We start from the raw sequence: 19629 nt of genomic DNA, 5'->3' as shown, positions 1-19629 counted from the left end.
TATCGCAATGACTGGAAGTCTATAAGTACGGTAGCATAGCTCTCTCACAGTATCCCTTTAAAGGGGTTTACATGTTCCAATCATTTGAAAAGATTGCAAATAAGATGTTTTAATAGGTTTACGCTTACTTCCCTCATAAGCGTACGCCGATTTAAGATAATCAGAGAAAGGTGTTTACATGGCTAATGCTAAACTGAGTATTGCCATAATCAGTTTAATATTGAATTATTAGTGTGCATATAAATATATTCTCAGTCCACAGGAGGTTGGTGGAACCTTAATTGGGGAGGACAGGCTCATGGTAATGGCTGAAGAGGAATCAGTGGAATGATATAAAATACGTCCAACACATGTTTGATGCCATTCCATTTGCTCCATTCCAGCCATTATGAGCCATCCTCCCCTCAGCAGCCTCCACTGCCTCTGTCGCCCTAAGCTTGCTCATTTGGGGGTTTAAGTATATGTTTTGTTACACGTTCTGTGACAAATGCCTTTGTATAAAATCTCAATATAAATGTCATTGTTAGGTTGATTGATTGATTGAATGTGTCATTGTTTATAGGTGGAGAACTTGGGATTTAAGTCTGTACCCATCACAGTCACCTTCACTTTCCCAACTAAGCTTGAGCACAAATTTGAAATGAAGGACTACCAAATATCTGTCTTACAGGTAAATTGTTCACATTGCTTACAAAAATGCTGACATTTTACCTCCACAATTTATTTCAATAGGAAACAGCCTAATACAAGTTTCCTTTCTTTTAAGAACCATACTCAATGTGGAAAGGTTATTAATTCAACAACAGAGGTGAGTATTCAAATATGCCACTCACTCTTGACATTGTTGGTAGTAACCTATTCAATCAGATTACAACTCAGTATAGAAATCATGTTACTGAAACACACATTTTGCTTCTGACTGTGTTTACAGTACTGCTCTCCAGAAAAATACTGCAAGTCCATCGAGTGTGAAAGTTTCCTTTTGGAGAAGTTTTTGACAGTTACATTTGTGCTGTCTGGAAATGTTTCCTTCAAGGACCTCGATCAACATGCAAGGGTCTGTATTAAGACAACTTGAACAAATGATGGTACAGAGTAACAACATGCTAATAATGAATGAGACTTTGGGACAGCAAACATCCCTCTTTAAATCTTTATCATGCTTATTATTCAATAGCACGCTACACCATTTAAAACGTGCAGAGTGGTCAGGACCAGTGTGCTTACATACAACTTATTATACTTTTATATTAGTATATATTAAGTATATATTATACTTTTAAAACTATTCATCTTTTTGTCCTCCATCCACTTCCATGGGATTTCTTCAACATTCAAAAGGTTCCATTGTTACAGACTCCCCTGAATTTCAACATTCTATTATACAAATCAAGATGTTAAGATGTCTTAACAACCGCATCAACTTCATTCATTAAGTTGACTTCCCACTGTTGAATACGCCATGCAAATAGCCTAGTAGTGGCAAATAGCCTAGTAGTGGCAAATAGCCTAGTAGTGGCAAATAGCCTAGTAGTGGCAAATAGCCTAGTAGTGGCAAATAGCCTAGTAGTTTAACAAAACTTTTGCAGGCTTTTGAATGGTCGTCAATGGGCAAAATTGTAGAGCAATAGTTAATTAACTTGAAGCCCATGCAAAAGACCAGGGACATGACCACGGAAGTATGACGTAGGAACGTGTCACTTGCTTGGCTTATTAACTGCCATGGAACTTTCAGAGTAATAGCACTGGGTGAACACGTTCTAAGCATGAGACAATGAGTAAACGGTGACTGACAAATCAGCTACGTTCCCAACAACGTAGACAAAAACGTAGAGGGCATGACTACTTGGTCTACTTCTCTGCTTTTCAAATCTAAAATCAGAACAGAAATATCTTCTACCTATCAAACGATGCAGCTTTGTTAGTTACTGCATCGACTACATTTCCTGTCAACTTTTACAATCTGAAATTTTGACCACTTTCCGAGCGTTTTATACAACAACTTAGACATAACATATGGGTCTACTTCTCTGCGATTCAAATCTGAAATCAGACAGTAACCACAACTATTTTCGTCAAAACTTTTTGAAACAATTGCCGTTTTGACCACTTTCCCAACAAGTTAGACAAAAACGTAGAGCTTCATCTAACTTCTCTGCTATTTAAATCTGAATTCAGAACACTTCTTCTACTACTACCAAAAAATACTTTTAAAGAACTGAAGCAAGTAACACAATTTTACTTAATGTAAAATTACCACCTAGTTCTACTAACAATATCTCACTTTACAGAGATTGTCATTGCCAAAGAAATTCACTGGGGATAGAGAAACAGTCCATTTCATCAGTTTTGTCAAACTCAGCTATGACAAAAAACGATATGTCCAGACAGCGAGTGACCCAAGGGTAAGTTTCCTGTCAAAAACCTAAAACAAAAATACAAATATTTATTGAGCAAAGATTCACAAAAGCATCAATTTTGTATGTATTTATTTGCTCATTAGGATAACTCTTCAAGCTTCCACCAAACACAGGTAATTCCATTTGTGGAATTAAACTGATTAAACTGATTCACTGTATAAGAATTGATTTAAAAAATGCTTGTTCCATCGTCACTCATTGTCTCAAGATGTGTTCCTCCAGATTGATGTTCAGGCTGAGCTCATCATTCCTCCCCATAGAAACCTGATAATAGGGACAGGAGTTGGAGTAGGACTCTTCCTCCTGATCATCATCACAATGTCCATGTATATGGTGAGTATCAAAGCTGCGACAGAAACTTTACTTGTCCATTGTAATGGACCAACACTTTGATTCACATTCTTCACATTGTTTTTCCTTTCTACTCAGCTGGGATGTTTCAAGAGAAAAAGGCCTGTTGATAATGCACAGGAAGATGAGAAAGAAGGGGAACAGCGTGAACAAGAGCTACAGCCTGAGAGTAGAGCAGTGGAGTCAAACCTTCTCCTTGATGAAAGTCAAACAGAAAACAATGGCTTCCCCATTAGTGAGGTGGTAGGGGAGGGACCAGAAGAGAAACAGGATGTGTCAGTCAGAAGCAGGCTAATGGAGTAGAGAAACTCTTTTCATGCCACTTCCATATGGAAGGGACTTTTTAATAGCAGGTTAGGAGAACTTACGCAGCAGGTTAAGATAATTAATGCAGCAGGTTAGAGAAAGGAGTAGAGGTCCGAGCAAAAAAAACTTAGATAGAGATGAATTGTTCGATTAATTAATATAGATTCTGACCTGACCACAGAACCACGCATATCACTCAATATGTGATTAAGTCTGAAATACTTTTTCAAAAATAGATGTTTCATGGACATTTATGTTTGATAAAACATGACCAAAGTGATTCAGTATTATACATACTATATATACTGTTTCAATGTTTATGTCAAGGTAAAAAAATATGACTTTGTATGATTGCTGTAATGTCATTCATTTAAATTACTATGGTCTTGCTAAAGAAATGTATATTATACTGTAAGATGTACACTATATAAATATATACAAAAGTATGTGCACACCCTTTCAAATTAGTGGATTCGGCTATTTCAGGTGTATGAAATTGAGCACACAGCCATGCAATCTCCATAGACAAACATTGGCAGTAGAATGGCCTTACTGAAGAGCTCAGTAATGCATAGCCATAACATGATGCAGCCACCACCATTTCTTGAAAATATGACGTGGTAGTCAGTGATGTGTTGTGTTGGATTTTTAGCAGTATTTATTTTGCAGAGCCTTATTTCAAGCAGAATGCATGTTTTTGAAATGTTTTATTCTGTACAGGCTCCCTTCTTTTCACTCTGTCATTTAGGTTAGTATTGTGGCGTAACTACAATGTTGTTGATCCATCCTCAATTCTCTCATATCACAACCATTAATAATTAAATTCTGTAACTGTTTTAAAATCACCATTGCCCTCATGATGAAATCCCTGAGCAGGTTCCTTCCTCTCTAAGTTAGGAAGGACACCTGTATCTTTGTAGTGACTGGGTGTATTGATACACCATCCAAAGCCTAATTAATAACTTCACCATACGCAAAGGGAAATTCAGCGTCTGCTTTAATCATTTTTTACACATCTACCAATCTGTGCCCTTATTTGCGAGGCATTGGACAATCTCCCTGGTCTTTGTGGTTGAACCTGTGCTTGAAATTCACTAATCGATAAAGTGGTCTTACAGATAATTGTGTGTGTGTGTGTGTGTGTGTGATTTGTTAAGCACATTTTTACTCCTTAAATCATTTAGGCTTGCCAAAACAAAGGGGTTGAATGGTTATTGCCTAAAGACATACATCTACAAACAAACTTTCACTGACATTATGGTGTGTGGAGATCAGTGACACATAATCTCAATATAATCACATTTAAAGTCAGGTTGTAACACGTGGAAAAAGTGAAGGGGTGTGAATACTTTCTGAAGGCATGAAAACCTTTACTTTCAGTTGTACATGTTACTTGTTTCATTTCAACTTTAAGTGGGTAGAGTATACAGGGGAAGTACTATATATTCAAGATCTGGTGTATTTGTTAATTGCACACCAATATACTTTTTGAGTTACTGTAAATACTAAGTTGAGAAAAATGAATGATCAGATCATTAAAAAAACATGCAACATGCAAAAGAAACAAAAACTATGAACAAACGTTTAACACTAATCACAGCCAAATCCTGAAACGGCTCAACATTATATACCTTACTATAAGGAGGGAAAACCAATACATGCTGTTTGTGTATAACATTTTCCTCATGGGAATATGGGCCAGTTGACTGTAATAACACTCCATTGTTCACTCATCGAATAACAGGAAATGTAGTCTGCAGGAGTGGAGGACGAGAGAAAGGGTAAGTTGTTACTAGTTTACTGGCTAAGTGTTTTAGTATGTTACTTTCTGCTTTAGTCAAATTCAATGAACATGATTAGTGTTGATTAATTCTATCAAAAAACATTTAAACATTTTTGTGAGCTGTATGCCTCATGTAACGTAAAATCCAGACCCCATTTAGTCGACTGATCGATTATTTGGTTGATAGGTTGTTGGTCGACAGCTTTTTTTAGTCAAGAAGTCGCAATATAATTTTAAAAATGTCATGGCACATGAGACACCAGTCTGATTCGCACACTACCACTCCCTTGGATTCTGCTCCGGACCTGTTTACCCTGTCCCAACCCAGCTCTCTCCAACCTCAGCCTCCACATCTGGTTTTCTGCAACCCATCCGAGCCCTGTGTTACAGTAAATATCTTGGTTCAATCATCCCCGTTTCCTTTTCTGAGTCTTCTCTTTGGTTCCCCTGTGCTCAGCCTAACACACAGTCCATCAGGTGATCTGCAACATAAGGCACGCAAGGGTATTTGCCAGGGGCACGCCAAACAATTTGATAAAACTGAGAAAATAAGTTACATTTCAATCATTTCAAAATTACATTGTTTTTCCAGAAATGGCTACTGCTTTGGACCTGACAGTGTATGTGAGAGTATTCCTTCGGCCTACAGTTTGTGTGAAGATAATGTGTCTTGTTGAGTTTGGGGGAATGTGACTTAGACGCACAAGGCACGTCTCTCTATTCAGAATGCACCAATTCGTGCACATTCACTGTTTCGTAACTTCCTTCTGTGAATTGTTTGCCCTTTGGTTGTTAGTTTCTATCAATTCTCCATTACATATATCCACTGGTGTAATGCCGTTTCTCGACTGGATTTACCACCGTAGATAAAGCTGAGGAGACAGCGTTGCAGAAGAGGTGTGAGAGTGCGGAACAGACAGAGACATTGCAAGCCTTACCTTCCGTCCATGGGGAACGTGCGCTCACTGCCCAACGAGGGAGGTGAGCTGTCCGTGAACCAATGGGACTTTCGTGATGGGAGCTGGTTTTGTTTCACAGAAACTTGGTTGGAGAGGATACACCTGTTGAAATCAGTAACTTTGGACGGGTTTTCTCTCGTGCGCTTGGATAGACTGCCACAGTAAAGGTTAAAAATTGGGGGGCAGTCTTTTTATGTCAACACCAGATGGTGTAACCTGGACATTTAAATGAGGATATCCCCCATTTTGACGTGTACCTGTTTTAGCACTTACCTATACTGTTGTTTGATATCCCACGACAGTTTGTGGTCCATATCCCAGATATAGATACTTTATAGGCATATCCTGTTATTCCATTTGCCCATAGGATCCCATTCAATGTAGAAATTAATAAAAAATTGTCAAGGTTGTGCTCTACTGGTAAGAAGTCAGGTGCAGGAGAGCAGAGAGTTGTGATCAGGCACACTTTATTTGGCAGAAGCACAAAAGACGGATGCAACTGCATCAAAAACCTCCAGCCAATGGCAAAATTGAATAAGCACGAAAACACTCACAATAATGCAGATGTATGCCAATAAACAAACAACGGGTCAAAACACGATACCCGGGAAAAATCAGTCTGGCGCATAACACTGAACACGTAACAAAACATTCCACACAGAGACATGGGGGGAACAGAAGAACATATATATGCAGTGTGATTAGGGAATGTAAACAAGGTGTGCGGGGAACAAGACAAAACAAATGGAACAATGAAAAATGGAGCAGCGATTGCTAGAAGGCCGGTGACAGTACCCCCCCTTGACTGTCACCCCCCGCCTCGGGACGACCTGGACGGCGAGGCGCCGGGTGATCCGGCCGGAGACGGTGGAACTCCCGCAGCATTTCAGAGTCCAACACGTCCGCCACCTGAACCCAGCACCTCTCCTCCGGACCGTACCCCTCCCACTCCACGAGGTACTGAAGGCCCCTCGCCCGATGCCTCAAATCCAGGATGGAACGGACGGAGTGCGCCGGAAACCTCTCGATGTCCAGAGGGGGCGGAGGAACCTCCTGCACCTCAGACTCCTGGAGTGGACCAACTACCAACGGCCTGAGGAGAGACACATGGAACGAAGGGTTAATGCGCTAATCGGGGGGATGCTGTAACCTGTAACACACCTCGTTCACTCTCCTCAGGACTTTGAATGGCCCCACAAACCGCAAGCCCAGCTTCCGGCAGGGCAAGCGGAGGGGCAGGTTTCGGGTCGAGAGCCAGACCCGGTGCGAACACCGGGGCCTCACTGTGGTGACGGTCCGCAGCCTGGCCTGCTGGAGGTGAACATGGGCGGCTTCCCATGTCTCCTCCTCGCGCCTGAACCAGTCGTCCACCGCAGGAGCCTCGGTCTGTCTCTGATGCCACGGTGCCAGAACCGGCTGGTACCCCAATACGCACTGAAAGGGGGAGAGGTTAGTGGATGAGTGGCAGAGCGAGTTCTGCGCCATCTCGGCCCAGGGCATGAACGCCGCCCACTCCCCCGGCCGGTCCTGACAATAAGACCGCAGAAACCGGCCCACATCCTGGTTAACTCTCTCCACCTGCCCATTACTCTCGGGTGAAAACCTGAGGTGAGGCTGATCGAGACACCCAGACGTTCCATGAACGCCCTCCTGACTCTCGAAGTGACCTGGGGATCTCGATCAGACACTATATCCTCAGGCACCCCGTAGTGTGAGACGTGTGTAAACAAGGCCTCCGCAGTCTGTAGGGCCGTAGGGAGACCGGGCAGAGAGAGGAGACGACAGGACTTAGAGAAACAATCCACAACGATCAGGATCGTGGTGTTTCCCTGTGAGGGAGGAAGATCAGTCAGAAAATCTACTGACAGGTGTGACAAAGGCCGTTGTGGAATGGGTAAGGGATGTAGCTTACCTCTAGGCAGGTGTCTAGGAGCCTTACACTGGGCGCACACCGAGCAGGAGTAAACCTAAACCCTCACGTTCTTTGCCAAGGTAGGCCACCAGTACTTCCCACTCAGATAGCTCACCGCCCGGCTGATCCCCGAATGACCAGAGGAGGGGGACGTGTGGGCCCAATAGATCAACTGGTCACGGACAGCAGACTGAACGTACAGACGCCCGACGGGACACTGGAGGGGAGCGGGCTCTGTATGTAACGCCTTCTCAATGTCCGCGTCCAGCTCCCACACGACCGGCGCTACTAGGCATGAGGCCTATGGGGAGAAAAAGGGGTAAAATCCCCTCCCCCCCAAAAGTGCAAAACTGGGGTGTATAATCGGCAGCCTAGTCTTGCATGTCTGATCTGTGATGGATTTGTTATTATAATGCATATAATGGTCACAATAAACATTGTGGTAGTCTTTTCAACATTTTACTGAGCAAAAAATGTGTGCATTAAGGAAATTTCAAATAGAAGCCCGCTTCGAACAAGTGCCGGTGATTGAAGCAACGGAGGTGAGGAAAGGAAGGAAAGGGATCATGGAATGGAAGCCAGGATAGAAGGAATGGAAGATAGGAAAGATCAAGGAAAGGAAGCTAGGAAAGGAGGAGAGGAAGCCAGGGAAGGAAATGGAGCAAGTAAAGGAGGAGAGGAAAGGAATCTAGTGAACAAGGACTGGAGGAAAAGAAGCTAGTATAGGAGGAAATTAAAGGGAGTTAGGAAAGGATAGGAGGAAAGGGAGCTAGGAAAGCAAAGGGGAGGAATGGAAGGAAAGGAAGATAGGATACCAAAAGGATACATCTCTAAAAGTAATTGTGATATATGAATTTGTATCTTATTTCCATGAGAACAGAGGATGTGCTAATATGGTATCTGTATCTTAGATCTGCACAAACTGATCTGTAAAACGCAACTCATGAATACGTGGAACAACTCACAAATATAATCATAAATATGTCAAATGTTGGTCACAAATGTCATCTCTGTAGTCACAAATGTCATATTCACAAAAACATATTTTACCACTGTTGGGTTTGCAAAATAAGAAATATTTTTGTAAAATATGATGTGTTAACTAGAAAAACCCTGTCTTGCATCGAGACCCCTTGCGTAGCCTATTAGTGGCAACTTCAGGAGTGTGAAGGCAGAATCTGCAAAGGCCAGCAGGAGCAGCAGGAGGAGAGTCGGGAACAGTTTTTTTCTGGTTATCTTGCGCTCTGGCTTCCTCTTGAGTCGACGGTGTGTCTCAATTATTTAATAGAACAGTGCGCTTAAAGCGTCAGACAAGCTCAGTGCATATAGTTGATTTTATTATCAAATCATATCATCAAATAGCATTTTATTTGTTACATGCATCGAATCAAACAGGTATTACTACCAAAATAACATGGAAAACAGGCAAGCACGCAATTTAATAACACATTTTAGTATTTTATTTTTGTGCAGTATTTACAAAATCCCAACAGTGTACCAATGTCATATTTAGGCAACAATGACCTAGTTCACACATTAAGTTTGTATGCACTAAAATCTTTACATAACAATTGTGGATTTATTTTCTAAGAAAATCCCAATAAAAGGATCCTTAAATTGTATCACAACTGATGAATGAGATGCATTGTACACCGTGGTGACCAGTCATTTAGGGCAGGTGGGGCAGAGCATCACATATTTAGCAGTAGGCTATATGATTATTTCTTCTAGACTTAAATGTAAATATGTTGATGTGTATTTATTTTCTCACTCATCTGTCATTTGTTGGCCTCTTGGTACAGGTGTAGATAAGGTGGTTTAGTAAGTGTAGATATTGATATACATTACCCCAAAACATTCACTCCTCCCATTTGTCATTTGATATATTCCTGTAAATTGGATGTAAATCTCCTTAGATGGGTTGATATGCTGTCTATTTGTTTGTAAATATTTACGTGTGTCCTCAGTATCTTGTCTCATTGGCAAACTAGTGTCTGTCAACATAGTTGTATTTCTGTATCGCAATAAGTTGGGGTGGATGTATGCGCAACAAAAAAAGTTATCCTTCAAACATGGGAAAGGGTGGTTCCTGGTGGCGGTGTAAAGTTAATCATCACAAACAATGAAATACTGATATTCATTGATTTGCACAAAATGACTCTCAATGTAAATTCAATTCTTATTGGCATTGAAAATGAGTTGCTTCATGTTATTACGCTAGCTTAAAGTCGCACAGATAATTAGCCTTTAACTCCACAGGCTACTATGGTCTTGTGGCACCCAGGGGTAGCACTTGTCTGTGTGACCCTTTTGTCATACTTACAACACACAGAAGTTCTCCACTTGTCAGAATTCTGCAATTCCTCTTTTCTGCAACATTAGGTGGATACAGAAATACTGATACAGAAATAAGAAACCCACCCAGTCATAACACTTGGTATTCCCACGGGTGACTCGATTCCCACGGGGGAACCAGTATGAAAACAGCATGAAAATGTATGCACTCACTACTGTAAGTCGCTCTGGATAAGAGAGTCTTCTAAATGACTCCAATGGAAATGTGACCATGTCTGCAGTAAAGCCCCACGGGGAACAGAACACAATTTTTTTTTGGTGCTGTTATTATGATGAAACTTGCCACAAATTGCAACGGGTAAAGAGAAAGTTCTGCGTAAAGTTCAAAGATCAAATGTTGGGTAGGATGGGGGTTTCATGGTGTGTAGCTGGTCTGTAGACAGTTCAAACAGAAGGGAAATGGTGCAATCCACAGAGGACATCCTCTGAACTTTGCAACACACTGCGATAAGCTGAGCCCCGACAGACCAAACACACAAGGGGTTTCCGAACACTTACCTACAAATGTATTGTATCATTTCTTATATTTTATATTTAACCTTATTTGGACAGGGAGTCTTATTGAGGCCGAGGTCCCTTTCGCAAATGAGGCCTGTTCATTACAAAGAGACACACACATCAAATACAATTGCAAAATGCAAAACTGCACAAACAGCAAACACGAGGGTATTGAAACTCAGCAACAGTTCACACTGTGCGTGTCAGTGTCAAACGGATGTCTCTACATAGCCAAAGAGCATTGTGCTTAAAATGGTACCTAAACCCTTCCTCTCACAGACTACTTGTGTGCTGAGCTATCATACTCTCTACTTATCTTATTAGAGAAAATGTATAGGTGTGCAATGTGCCAATTGGGACCAAATTTGATATATTCATATGTGAAATAAAATGAAACTCAACTGAATAGCCAAATAAGTTCAGGGTCACCCTGTTGAAGGCTGTCGTAGCTGCAACACATCAGTGTTTTTTTGTTCTTGCCATGCATAAGCCACAAGGCTTTAAACATTTTCCACTACATGAGGGCCTTCTTCGGGAAGTTTGTTTGGACAAACGCTTTCCCGGCATTGTTTACTATCCAGCAAAAAAGTATTTTTGTTCTATAGTATTTTATCCCATGATCAAAGAGCAACTTGTGGATTAATTATAAACCACAGAAGCACTCCTCTCCTGTGTCTCTAATCATTCTCATATGTTTGTTGTTGGCCTCATTCAAAACATCACTTCCAGACACCTGTTCTGACTCAAATAAGACATCGTTATAGATTGGTGTAGTATGTAGTCTGTGCTGCTTTTCTTCTCAGGTTTCTCACATTTGATACTTAGGTATTCTCACTGGGGAAGTATAAAAGAAGGAGATGGGGGAATTTACCAATACCAATCATGCAAAAGAGGAATGAGCAAAAAACATGTACAGCGCCTTCAGAAAATGTCAACAGGCCTTCAATTTTGTTGTTACAAAGTGGGATTCAAATGGATTGAATTGTCATTAGTTGTCAACGATCTACAACAAATACGCTGTGATGTCAAAGTGGAAGGGAAATTTGAACACTTGTAAAACCTTACTGAAAAATGAATAACTAATATATCTTATCTCAGTAATCCATCCTGAGTCAATACATGTTAGAATCACTTTTGGCAGTGATTACAGCTGCATGTGAGTCTTTCTGGATACGTTTCTAAACAGATTTCCACACCTGGATTGTGCAACATTTTTCCATTATTCTTTTCTAAATTCTTAAATGCTCTGTCAAATTGGTTATTGGTCATTGCTAGACATCCATTATCGGATATTTAAGTCAAAACTGTAGCTCAGCCACTCAGGAACATTCACTGTCTTCTTGGTAAGCAACTCTAGTGTAGATTTGGCCTTGTGTTTTAGGTTATTGTCCTGCTGAAAGGTGAATTCATCTCCCAGTGTTTGGTGGAATGCAGACTGAACCACATTTTCCTCTAGGAATTTGCCTGTACTTGCTCTAATTTGTAAAAATTTTATCCTGAAAAACTCCCCAGACCTTAATGATTAGAAACATACCCATAACATGATGCAGCCATCACTATGCTTGAAAATATGGAGAATGGTACTCAGTAATGTGTTGTATTGGATTTGCCCCAAACATAACACTTTGTATTCAGGACAAAAAGTTCATTGATTTGCCACATCTTTTGCAGTATTACTTTAGTGCCGTGTTGCTAACAGGATGCATGTTTTGGAATCACAGCCATTAAACACTGTTTTAAACTCGTGCTGAAATCCCTGGGCGATTTCTTTCTCCTCCGGCAACTGAGTTAGGAATGACGCTTGAATCTTTGTAGAGACTGGGTGCATTGATACACCATCCAAAGTGTAATTAATAACTTCACCATGCTCAAAGGGTTATTTAGTATCTGCTTTTCATTTCATGTTTACACATCTACTGGCCTTCTTTGTGAGGCATTGTAAAACCTCCCTGGTGGTTGAATCTGTGTTTGAAATGCACTGTTCGACTGAGATACCTTACAGATAATTGTATGTGTGGGGAACAGAGATGAGAGATTCATTCAAAAATCACGATCAACACTATTATTCCATGCAATTTATTCTGTGACTTGTGAAGCACATTTTTACTCCTGAACTTAATGTAGACTTGCCGCAACAAAGGGGTCGAAAACTTATTGACTCAAGACATTTCAGCTTTTAATTTTTAATACATTTTCACAAACTTTATATGTTCGAACTCATAATCAAATATGCTTCCCAAAAACAGCAGAAGGGCGTTTATTTGGATTGGTGATTTTCTGCATTTATCAGAGTGCCATAAAGTAGCCTAATTTCAGATGCGTCCATTTAAACAGGATTATTAAGGAAATTGTTCTTCTTGCAAAGCATGGACATGTTTTAATCAAACTGTTATCTTAATCTGAATATCCACAATAATCAAATTATTGTGTGCATGTAACCATACTCATTATGGGGTATTGTGTGTACGCCAGTAAAACGTTTTTTTATTTAATACATTATTTATTCAATATTTAATACATTTTAAAGTCAACTAAATGTGGAAAAAGTCAAGGGGTGTGAATACTTTCTGTACATCCACATTCTTACCCAAATGATAGTGAACTACCACAGCTACATTATGGGGGTGGAGACGCCTCATTTAAGAAGAGGCACACAGGAAACAAAATGCAGGAAGACGAGTAAGTTTCATTTGCAAAAGGTTGAGTGTTGCAAGATTTTCCTCACTGCATGCTAGTGAACAAAGTGAAAGAGAAGAGAAGATGTCCAGGCAAGGACCCCTCTGCCTGCTCACCTGCATGGCAGCCATGGGTAAGTGCTGACTATCAGGATTTCACTCTGCTTAATATTCAATTACACATTAAAGGGGTTGGAGAAAACATCAGCGGAACTCATAAAAACAAGTAAATGACTTAAAATTGAAATTCTGATTTCTCAAAATACGTTTGTGCACCTTCTCATCAAGGAGCGCATATTACAGACTGAACCCTGTTAACACCAGCGCTGGTTGCCAGAAAAGGATCAGCTGTGGGTCATTCTTTTCTTCAACGGATGGCACTGTTTGATGCTATATTCCTAGTTATATATATATATAATATAAGCAATGAAAATCCCACCGACATGGTTCTGTGGCAATGCACCACATAACCAATAAGCAAAGCATCAACAATGAAGGTTCCAACACACACTGACCAGAGCCATTTATTTGGGCTGGACTAATCAATTATGGGACCCAGGGTAAAAACATCTTTCACCAACTGTTAGCCTAAATGTAATTCAGAACACAGCGGCGCCACATGTAGTGTACATGTTGTAACGATTTGGGAGAAGCCCAGGTTATCCAGACGATGTGCAGCCCAGCACTTGGCTGTTTTGTGCGTCTCCGCTGTAGGAGTGGCAATATCAGGACCATAGCCAGAGGCCAAGCGCTCGGCCAAATGGATAACTACAGTCTCATCACAATGCTCAACAACAGAAACAAATTAATTTACTTTAGGAAACTTTCTGAATGGACATAGAGAGAATAAGCAAACTCACACACATATCCGTCAAAAAGACCCACCATTTAAAGCCACCAGGTCATTTCAAACACACAACAGCAAATCACATTTCTCCTTTCCTAAAAACGTTGGCTATTAAAAGCCTAGGCCTTGGATTATGCTAAAACAATGTAGCCTACCAAATGAATTGACAAGGAAAGTTTGAAGGGGGAGAGAGAGAGCTATGCCTAGCATTAGAAGCACATGTATTGATGCAAGGGATGACATGTCTGAACCGAAAAAACCTTCTCTAAACCGCGGATTATGGCTTTAGGCAGAAGCTTTGTTTGACCTTTATGATTTATTCTACAATTCATTGTGTATTGACAGTAAATCAACTTTGGATTCGATTATTGTATCAGACCAAGGCAGGAGTCTTAAATATTGGTTTTAGTGATCATATGGTAACCTACTGTACCCGTAAGAAATCCAAAACGCTACTTGAACCAGGTATTGGTGATGTTTTATGCAATGACCAGGCAAAGGTTGCAAATGATTTTAACAATTTGATGTACCGCTATAGCTTAAATCGCTAGTTAAGAAGTGCCCGAGCTGCTCTGGACACTATGGCCAGTCTTTCATTAACAACTTTTACCAGAGCAAAAGGATCACAAATGATTTGTTTGAGCTGTGCATGGGAACAGACGACAAAGTTTCCAATCTACTATGCTTGATGAGCAGAAAACCTTCCTGCCAAGATTCATAAAGGATTGTGCTTGTATCACAGCTAAAATGATAACGCATATTGTAAACCTTTCTATTAGTAGTGGTACATTTCCCAATGATCTCAAAACAGCCCGGGTGGTTCCACTCCACAAGAAGAGCAGTAAAACAAATGGAGGAAACTACAGGCCTGTGTCGATCCTCAGCACCCTATCCAAAGTTGTTGAGATGAGTTTTTAATCAACTTGAGGGATACCTTCTCGAGAACTTCTTTATGAACTCCAATCTGGCTTTACGACAGCTCATTCCACTGATACTTGCCTTATCCACCTTTTTGACCACATTAAAGCAGGAAAGTGAGAAGGGGAACTATACAGGTATGGTCATGTTAGTCTTACAGAAAGTGTTTGACACTGTGGACCAAGATATTCTCCTGATGAATGCATTTGTCTAAAGGATGTAGCGGTGGTTTCGGTCTCTTATTACAGATTGCTTAGGGCTGACAAGATAAAGATACACTTGTTTTAGATCCATGCCTGCATAGTTTAACTTATATTGCTGTGTCCCTAGATCAATCCCTTTCTGGAGACTTGATTGCTGCCAAAATTATTTCTAAAATGTTCATATCGTAACACTAGATATTTTAACATCAAAGTTAAGAAACTGCTTGTCTCAATCTTGATTGTGTCATTTTGATTATGCCTGCTCTGCTTGGTATAGTGGGCTATCAAAAAAGCTGAAAAAGAGAATGCAGGTCATGCAAAATAATGTTATCAGGTATATGCTGAATGTCCCCGCTAGGACCCACATAGGGGTACAGGAGTTTCGGGAGGTGGGCTTGTTGCCTTTGGAGTCCAGAGCAGACAAACTTAAACTTAATCATATGTTTGACATCTTAAAGGATTGTGCCCCAGGTTATATGAAAAACCACATTGATATGGTCTATAACCAAAACAGTTACAATACCAGAGTAATTGTAGAATCCCAAGAGTAAACAGTACTGCGAAGAGTACGTGTTTCTATACAGGCATTTGTCTATGGAATAGCTTCCCTTTGGAGATCAAGCAAAGAAAAAGCAGAAATAGCTTTAAAAAGCAGGCAAAGGTTTTTATTTGGACAAGGTTGTCGAAGTAAGAGAAACCACTCCACTGTTCCTTGTGCCCCCCCCCCTACTGCTGGTAAGGTGCATTTATTTGAATGATAGGTAATGTGCAATGAATAGATTGTTTTTAATGTCAAATGAATATGGTTCATTTTTACGGTTAGGGAAAAGTGCAGTGAATAGTGCCACTTTTTAGGTTGTCAATATAAATGAATGTTTTTATGGTCGTTTGTAATTTTGTCTTGCCTTTTAATCCTTATATGTGTTAGGGTTTTCACCATCGAGGACCACTTTGGAAAAAAACATTTTAATGAATGCTTTCAAGTGATATCGTCTGGGTTCACATTGTACATTTTGTTGTACATGTCTGTTTCCCAAAATAGATTCAATTCAATTAAATATGTGATAGTAGGCCTTTATTATGAAGGCCTATATGATGATATTTAAATCTGTCTCTGGTGGATATTATTTGCCTCTGTCTTGCATAGCACAGGTCAGGTAGCATGGCAGCATAGAAATACGAATTATAGATTAATATATGAATTACCCTCATTTCTAATTTACACATCTCAATCTTCATTGTTCCTGTCCTGCACAATTCACACATATCCGCTGGCATCATCTCCACTGGCCTCTCTTCCCCTCTCCTCTCTCTATTCCTAATAGCTCTTGTATGAGTTGGCTAGCTCAATGCGAGTCCCAGGAATAGCAATATAGTTTGGTCACTTATTTTGAGAATGTAAAAAATATATATATATTCGAGGGGATAAGGGGGACTTCACAGGGTGGTGAAAGTGCAAAATGATGAGCTTGATGATAATTTCCAATAAATATCGAGGGTCTTATTCTGGTGACACGATCATCAATGCTTGGCTGCCATTTGACAAATAAAAATAATCTAGCTTTTCCATGTGCACTACCTCATTACGAGCGCACTTCAATCCTCAACACGTCAACTCGATCTCTGGTGAGAAAGAGTGCATGTTGTTTTTATGGACATTTTAGAATATTCTAATGGAAATCTGTCGCCAATTGGATGGACACCTAGCTAATCATCTGATTGTGCTTCTCTAACCTTCTTTGCCAGCTGTCTCTTCAATGGCTTTCAACATCGATGAAGCAAACCCAAAACTCTACAAAGGGGAGGAACAGGATTTCTTTGGATACAAAGTCCTGCAATTCATATCTGGCAAGGAGAAAGGGCAAGTGTTACTGTTATCATATTAATGAAACATGTCAAGCATTATGTTACAAACGTCATCTTCAAAACAGTATTACACACTTGAGGAAATAAAAATGACCAGAAACATGTCTGCAAACATGCACTATATACAGTACCAGTCAAAAGTTTGGACACACCTACTCATTCAAGGGGTTTTCTTTATTTTTACTATTTTCTAAATTGTAGAATAATAGTGAAGGCATCAAAACTATGAAATAACACACATGGAATCATTTAGTAACCAGAAAAATGTGAAACAAATCCAAATATATTATAGATTTTAGATTCCACCCTTTGCCTTGATGACTGCTTTGTACACTTGGCATTCTCTCAACCAGCTTAATGTGGAATGGTTTTCCAACAGTCTTGGAGTTCCCACATAGGCTCAGCAATTGTTTGCTGATTTTCCTTCACTCTGCGGTCCAACTCATCCCAAACCATCTCAGTTGGGTTGAGGTCGGGGGATTGTGGAGGCCAGGTCATCTGATGCAGCACTCCATCACTCTCCTTCTTGGTCAAATAGCCCTTACACATCCTGGAGGTGTGTTTGGGGTCATGATGCTGTTGGAAAACAAATGATAGTCCCACTAAGCGCAAACCAAATGGGATGCCGTATCGCTGCAGAATACTGTGGTAGCCATGCTAGTTAAGTGTGTCTTGAATTCTAAAAAAATCATAGACAGTGTCACCAGCAAATCACCCCCTACACCATCACACCTCCTCCAGCATGCTTCCTGTGGGAACCACACATGCGGAGATCATCCCTTCACCTACTTTGTGTCTCACAAAGACACGGCGGTTGGAACCAAAAATATAATATTTGGACTCATCAGACCAAAGGACAGATTTCCACCAGTCTAATGTCCATTGCTCGCCTTTCTTGGCCCAAGCAAGTCTCTTTTTCTTATTGGTGTCCTTTAGAAGTGGTTTCTTTTTGGCAATGAAAGCCTGAGTCACGCAGTCTCCTCTGAACAGTTGATGCTGAGATGTGTCTGTTACTTGACCTCTGTGAAGTATGTATTTGTGCTGCAATCTGAGGTGCAGTTAACTCTAATGAACTTATCCTCAGATTCCAGAGGGAACTCGGGGTCTTCCTTTAGTGTGGTGGTCCTCATGAGAGACAGTTTCATCATAGCGCTTGATGGGTTTTGCGGCTGCACTTGAAGAAACTTTCAAAGTTCTTGAAATGTTCCGGATTGACTGACCTTCTTGTCTTAAAGAAATTATGGACTGTCAATTCTCTTTGCTTATTTGAGCTGTTCTTGACATAATATGGACATGGTCTTTTACCAAATAGGGCCATCTGCTGTATACCACCTATATCATGTCACAATATAAATGATTGGCGTAAACACATTAAGGAAAGAAATTCCACAAATTAACTTTTAACAAGGCACACCTGTTAATTGAAATGCATTCCAAGTGACTACCTCATGAAGCTGGTTGAGAGAAGGCCAAGAGTGTGCAAAGCTGCCATTAAGGCAAATGGTGGCTACTTTGAAGAATCTCAAATATAAAATATGTTTTAATTTGTTTAACACTTTTTTGTTTTCTACATGATTCCAAATGTGTTATTTCATAGTTTTGATGTATTCACTATTATTCTACAATGTAGAATTCTTTTTTTTTTTTTTATAATAATTTTTTTTTAAAACACTTGAATGACTAGGTGTTTCCAAACTTTTGACTGGTACTGTATATCCATAGCACTGTATTTAGAAAATATATGTCTCTGTATAGATCTATATTCCTCAGTGCACATTTACTTATGTTTCTTAAATTATGTGAGCTGCATCAAATGCCCATGACTATTACACAGTGAAACTACCTAATGTGCATTGGTGTATTTGTGATGCATATGTTGATGGAATGGAAATTCTGAACTGTGCTTCTTCATATCACACCTCTGATAACATCCTGCCTATGCTTTCCTCCTTCATCATGCAGTTGTTATTGTAACCTTAGTAACCAAAATAAAACGGATATACAAAAGTAATTTACTACATTGTCACAAATGTTTTGCAACCACTCTGAATCTAAAGTTTGTCATACACTCAGCGGCCTGTTTATTAGGTACACCAACCTGTTCACGAAACTGGATTGCTCCTATAGACAGTCAGTCTCGTGGCCTTGGCTTGCTATATAAAGCAGGCAGACATACATCGAAGCATTCAGTCACTGTTCAATTGAATGTTAGGACTAAACGAGTGACCTAAGCATGTGGCATGATTGTCAGTGCCAGGCGTGTCGGATCCAGTATCTCAGAAATGTTTGTCCCCCTGGGCTTTTCACATGGTCTAGGGTTTACTGAGAAGGGTGCGACAAACCAAAAACATCTAGTCAGCGGCAGTTCTGTGGGTGAATAAAAGCTTGCTTTTTCACCCACAGAAGGTCAAAGGAGAATGGCAGGAATCGTGCAAGCTAACAGGCGGGCCACAGACAAATAATGGCACAGAACGGCATCTCAGAACTCGTCAATCCTTGTCACGGATGGGCTACTGCAGCAGACGACCACACCAGG

At 40.3% G+C, this 19629-nt stretch overlaps 2 protein-coding genes across 2 annotated transcripts in view; both read left to right on the top strand.

Annotated features, from left to right (window-relative positions):
* LOC110485924 (integrin alpha-L) overlaps positions 1-4197 on the top strand; it is a 30160-nt gene extending 25963 nt beyond the window's left edge. The window contains exons 25-31 of the mRNA XM_036940587.1: positions 563-670; positions 767-808; positions 932-1057; positions 2292-2405; positions 2504-2533; positions 2643-2753; positions 2850-4197. Coding sequence (XP_036796482.1) covers positions 563-670; positions 767-808; positions 932-1057; positions 2292-2405; positions 2504-2533; positions 2643-2753; positions 2850-3074 — 756 coding nt within the window. The 3' untranslated portion in view covers positions 3075-4197. The remainder of the gene's footprint in view (positions 1-562; positions 671-766; positions 809-931; positions 1058-2291; positions 2406-2503; positions 2534-2642; positions 2754-2849) is intronic.
* A 9070-nt stretch (positions 4198-13267) lies between these two features.
* LOC110485921 (integrin alpha-L) overlaps positions 13268-19629 on the top strand; it is a 35142-nt gene continuing 28780 nt past the window's right edge. The window contains exons 1-2 of the mRNA XM_036940588.1: positions 13268-13393; positions 16974-17088. Coding sequence (XP_036796483.1) covers positions 13345-13393; positions 16974-17088 — 164 coding nt within the window. The 5' untranslated portion in view covers positions 13268-13344. The remainder of the gene's footprint in view (positions 13394-16973; positions 17089-19629) is intronic.

This window comes from Oncorhynchus mykiss, chromosome 13 (genome assembly GCF_013265735.2).
Source record: "Oncorhynchus mykiss isolate Arlee chromosome 13, USDA_OmykA_1.1, whole genome shotgun sequence".
NCBI lineage: Eukaryota > Metazoa > Chordata > Actinopteri > Salmoniformes > Salmonidae > Oncorhynchus > Oncorhynchus mykiss.
The sequence above is the reverse complement of the archived record's forward strand: the minus strand, read 5'-3'. Positions and strand labels throughout refer to the sequence as shown.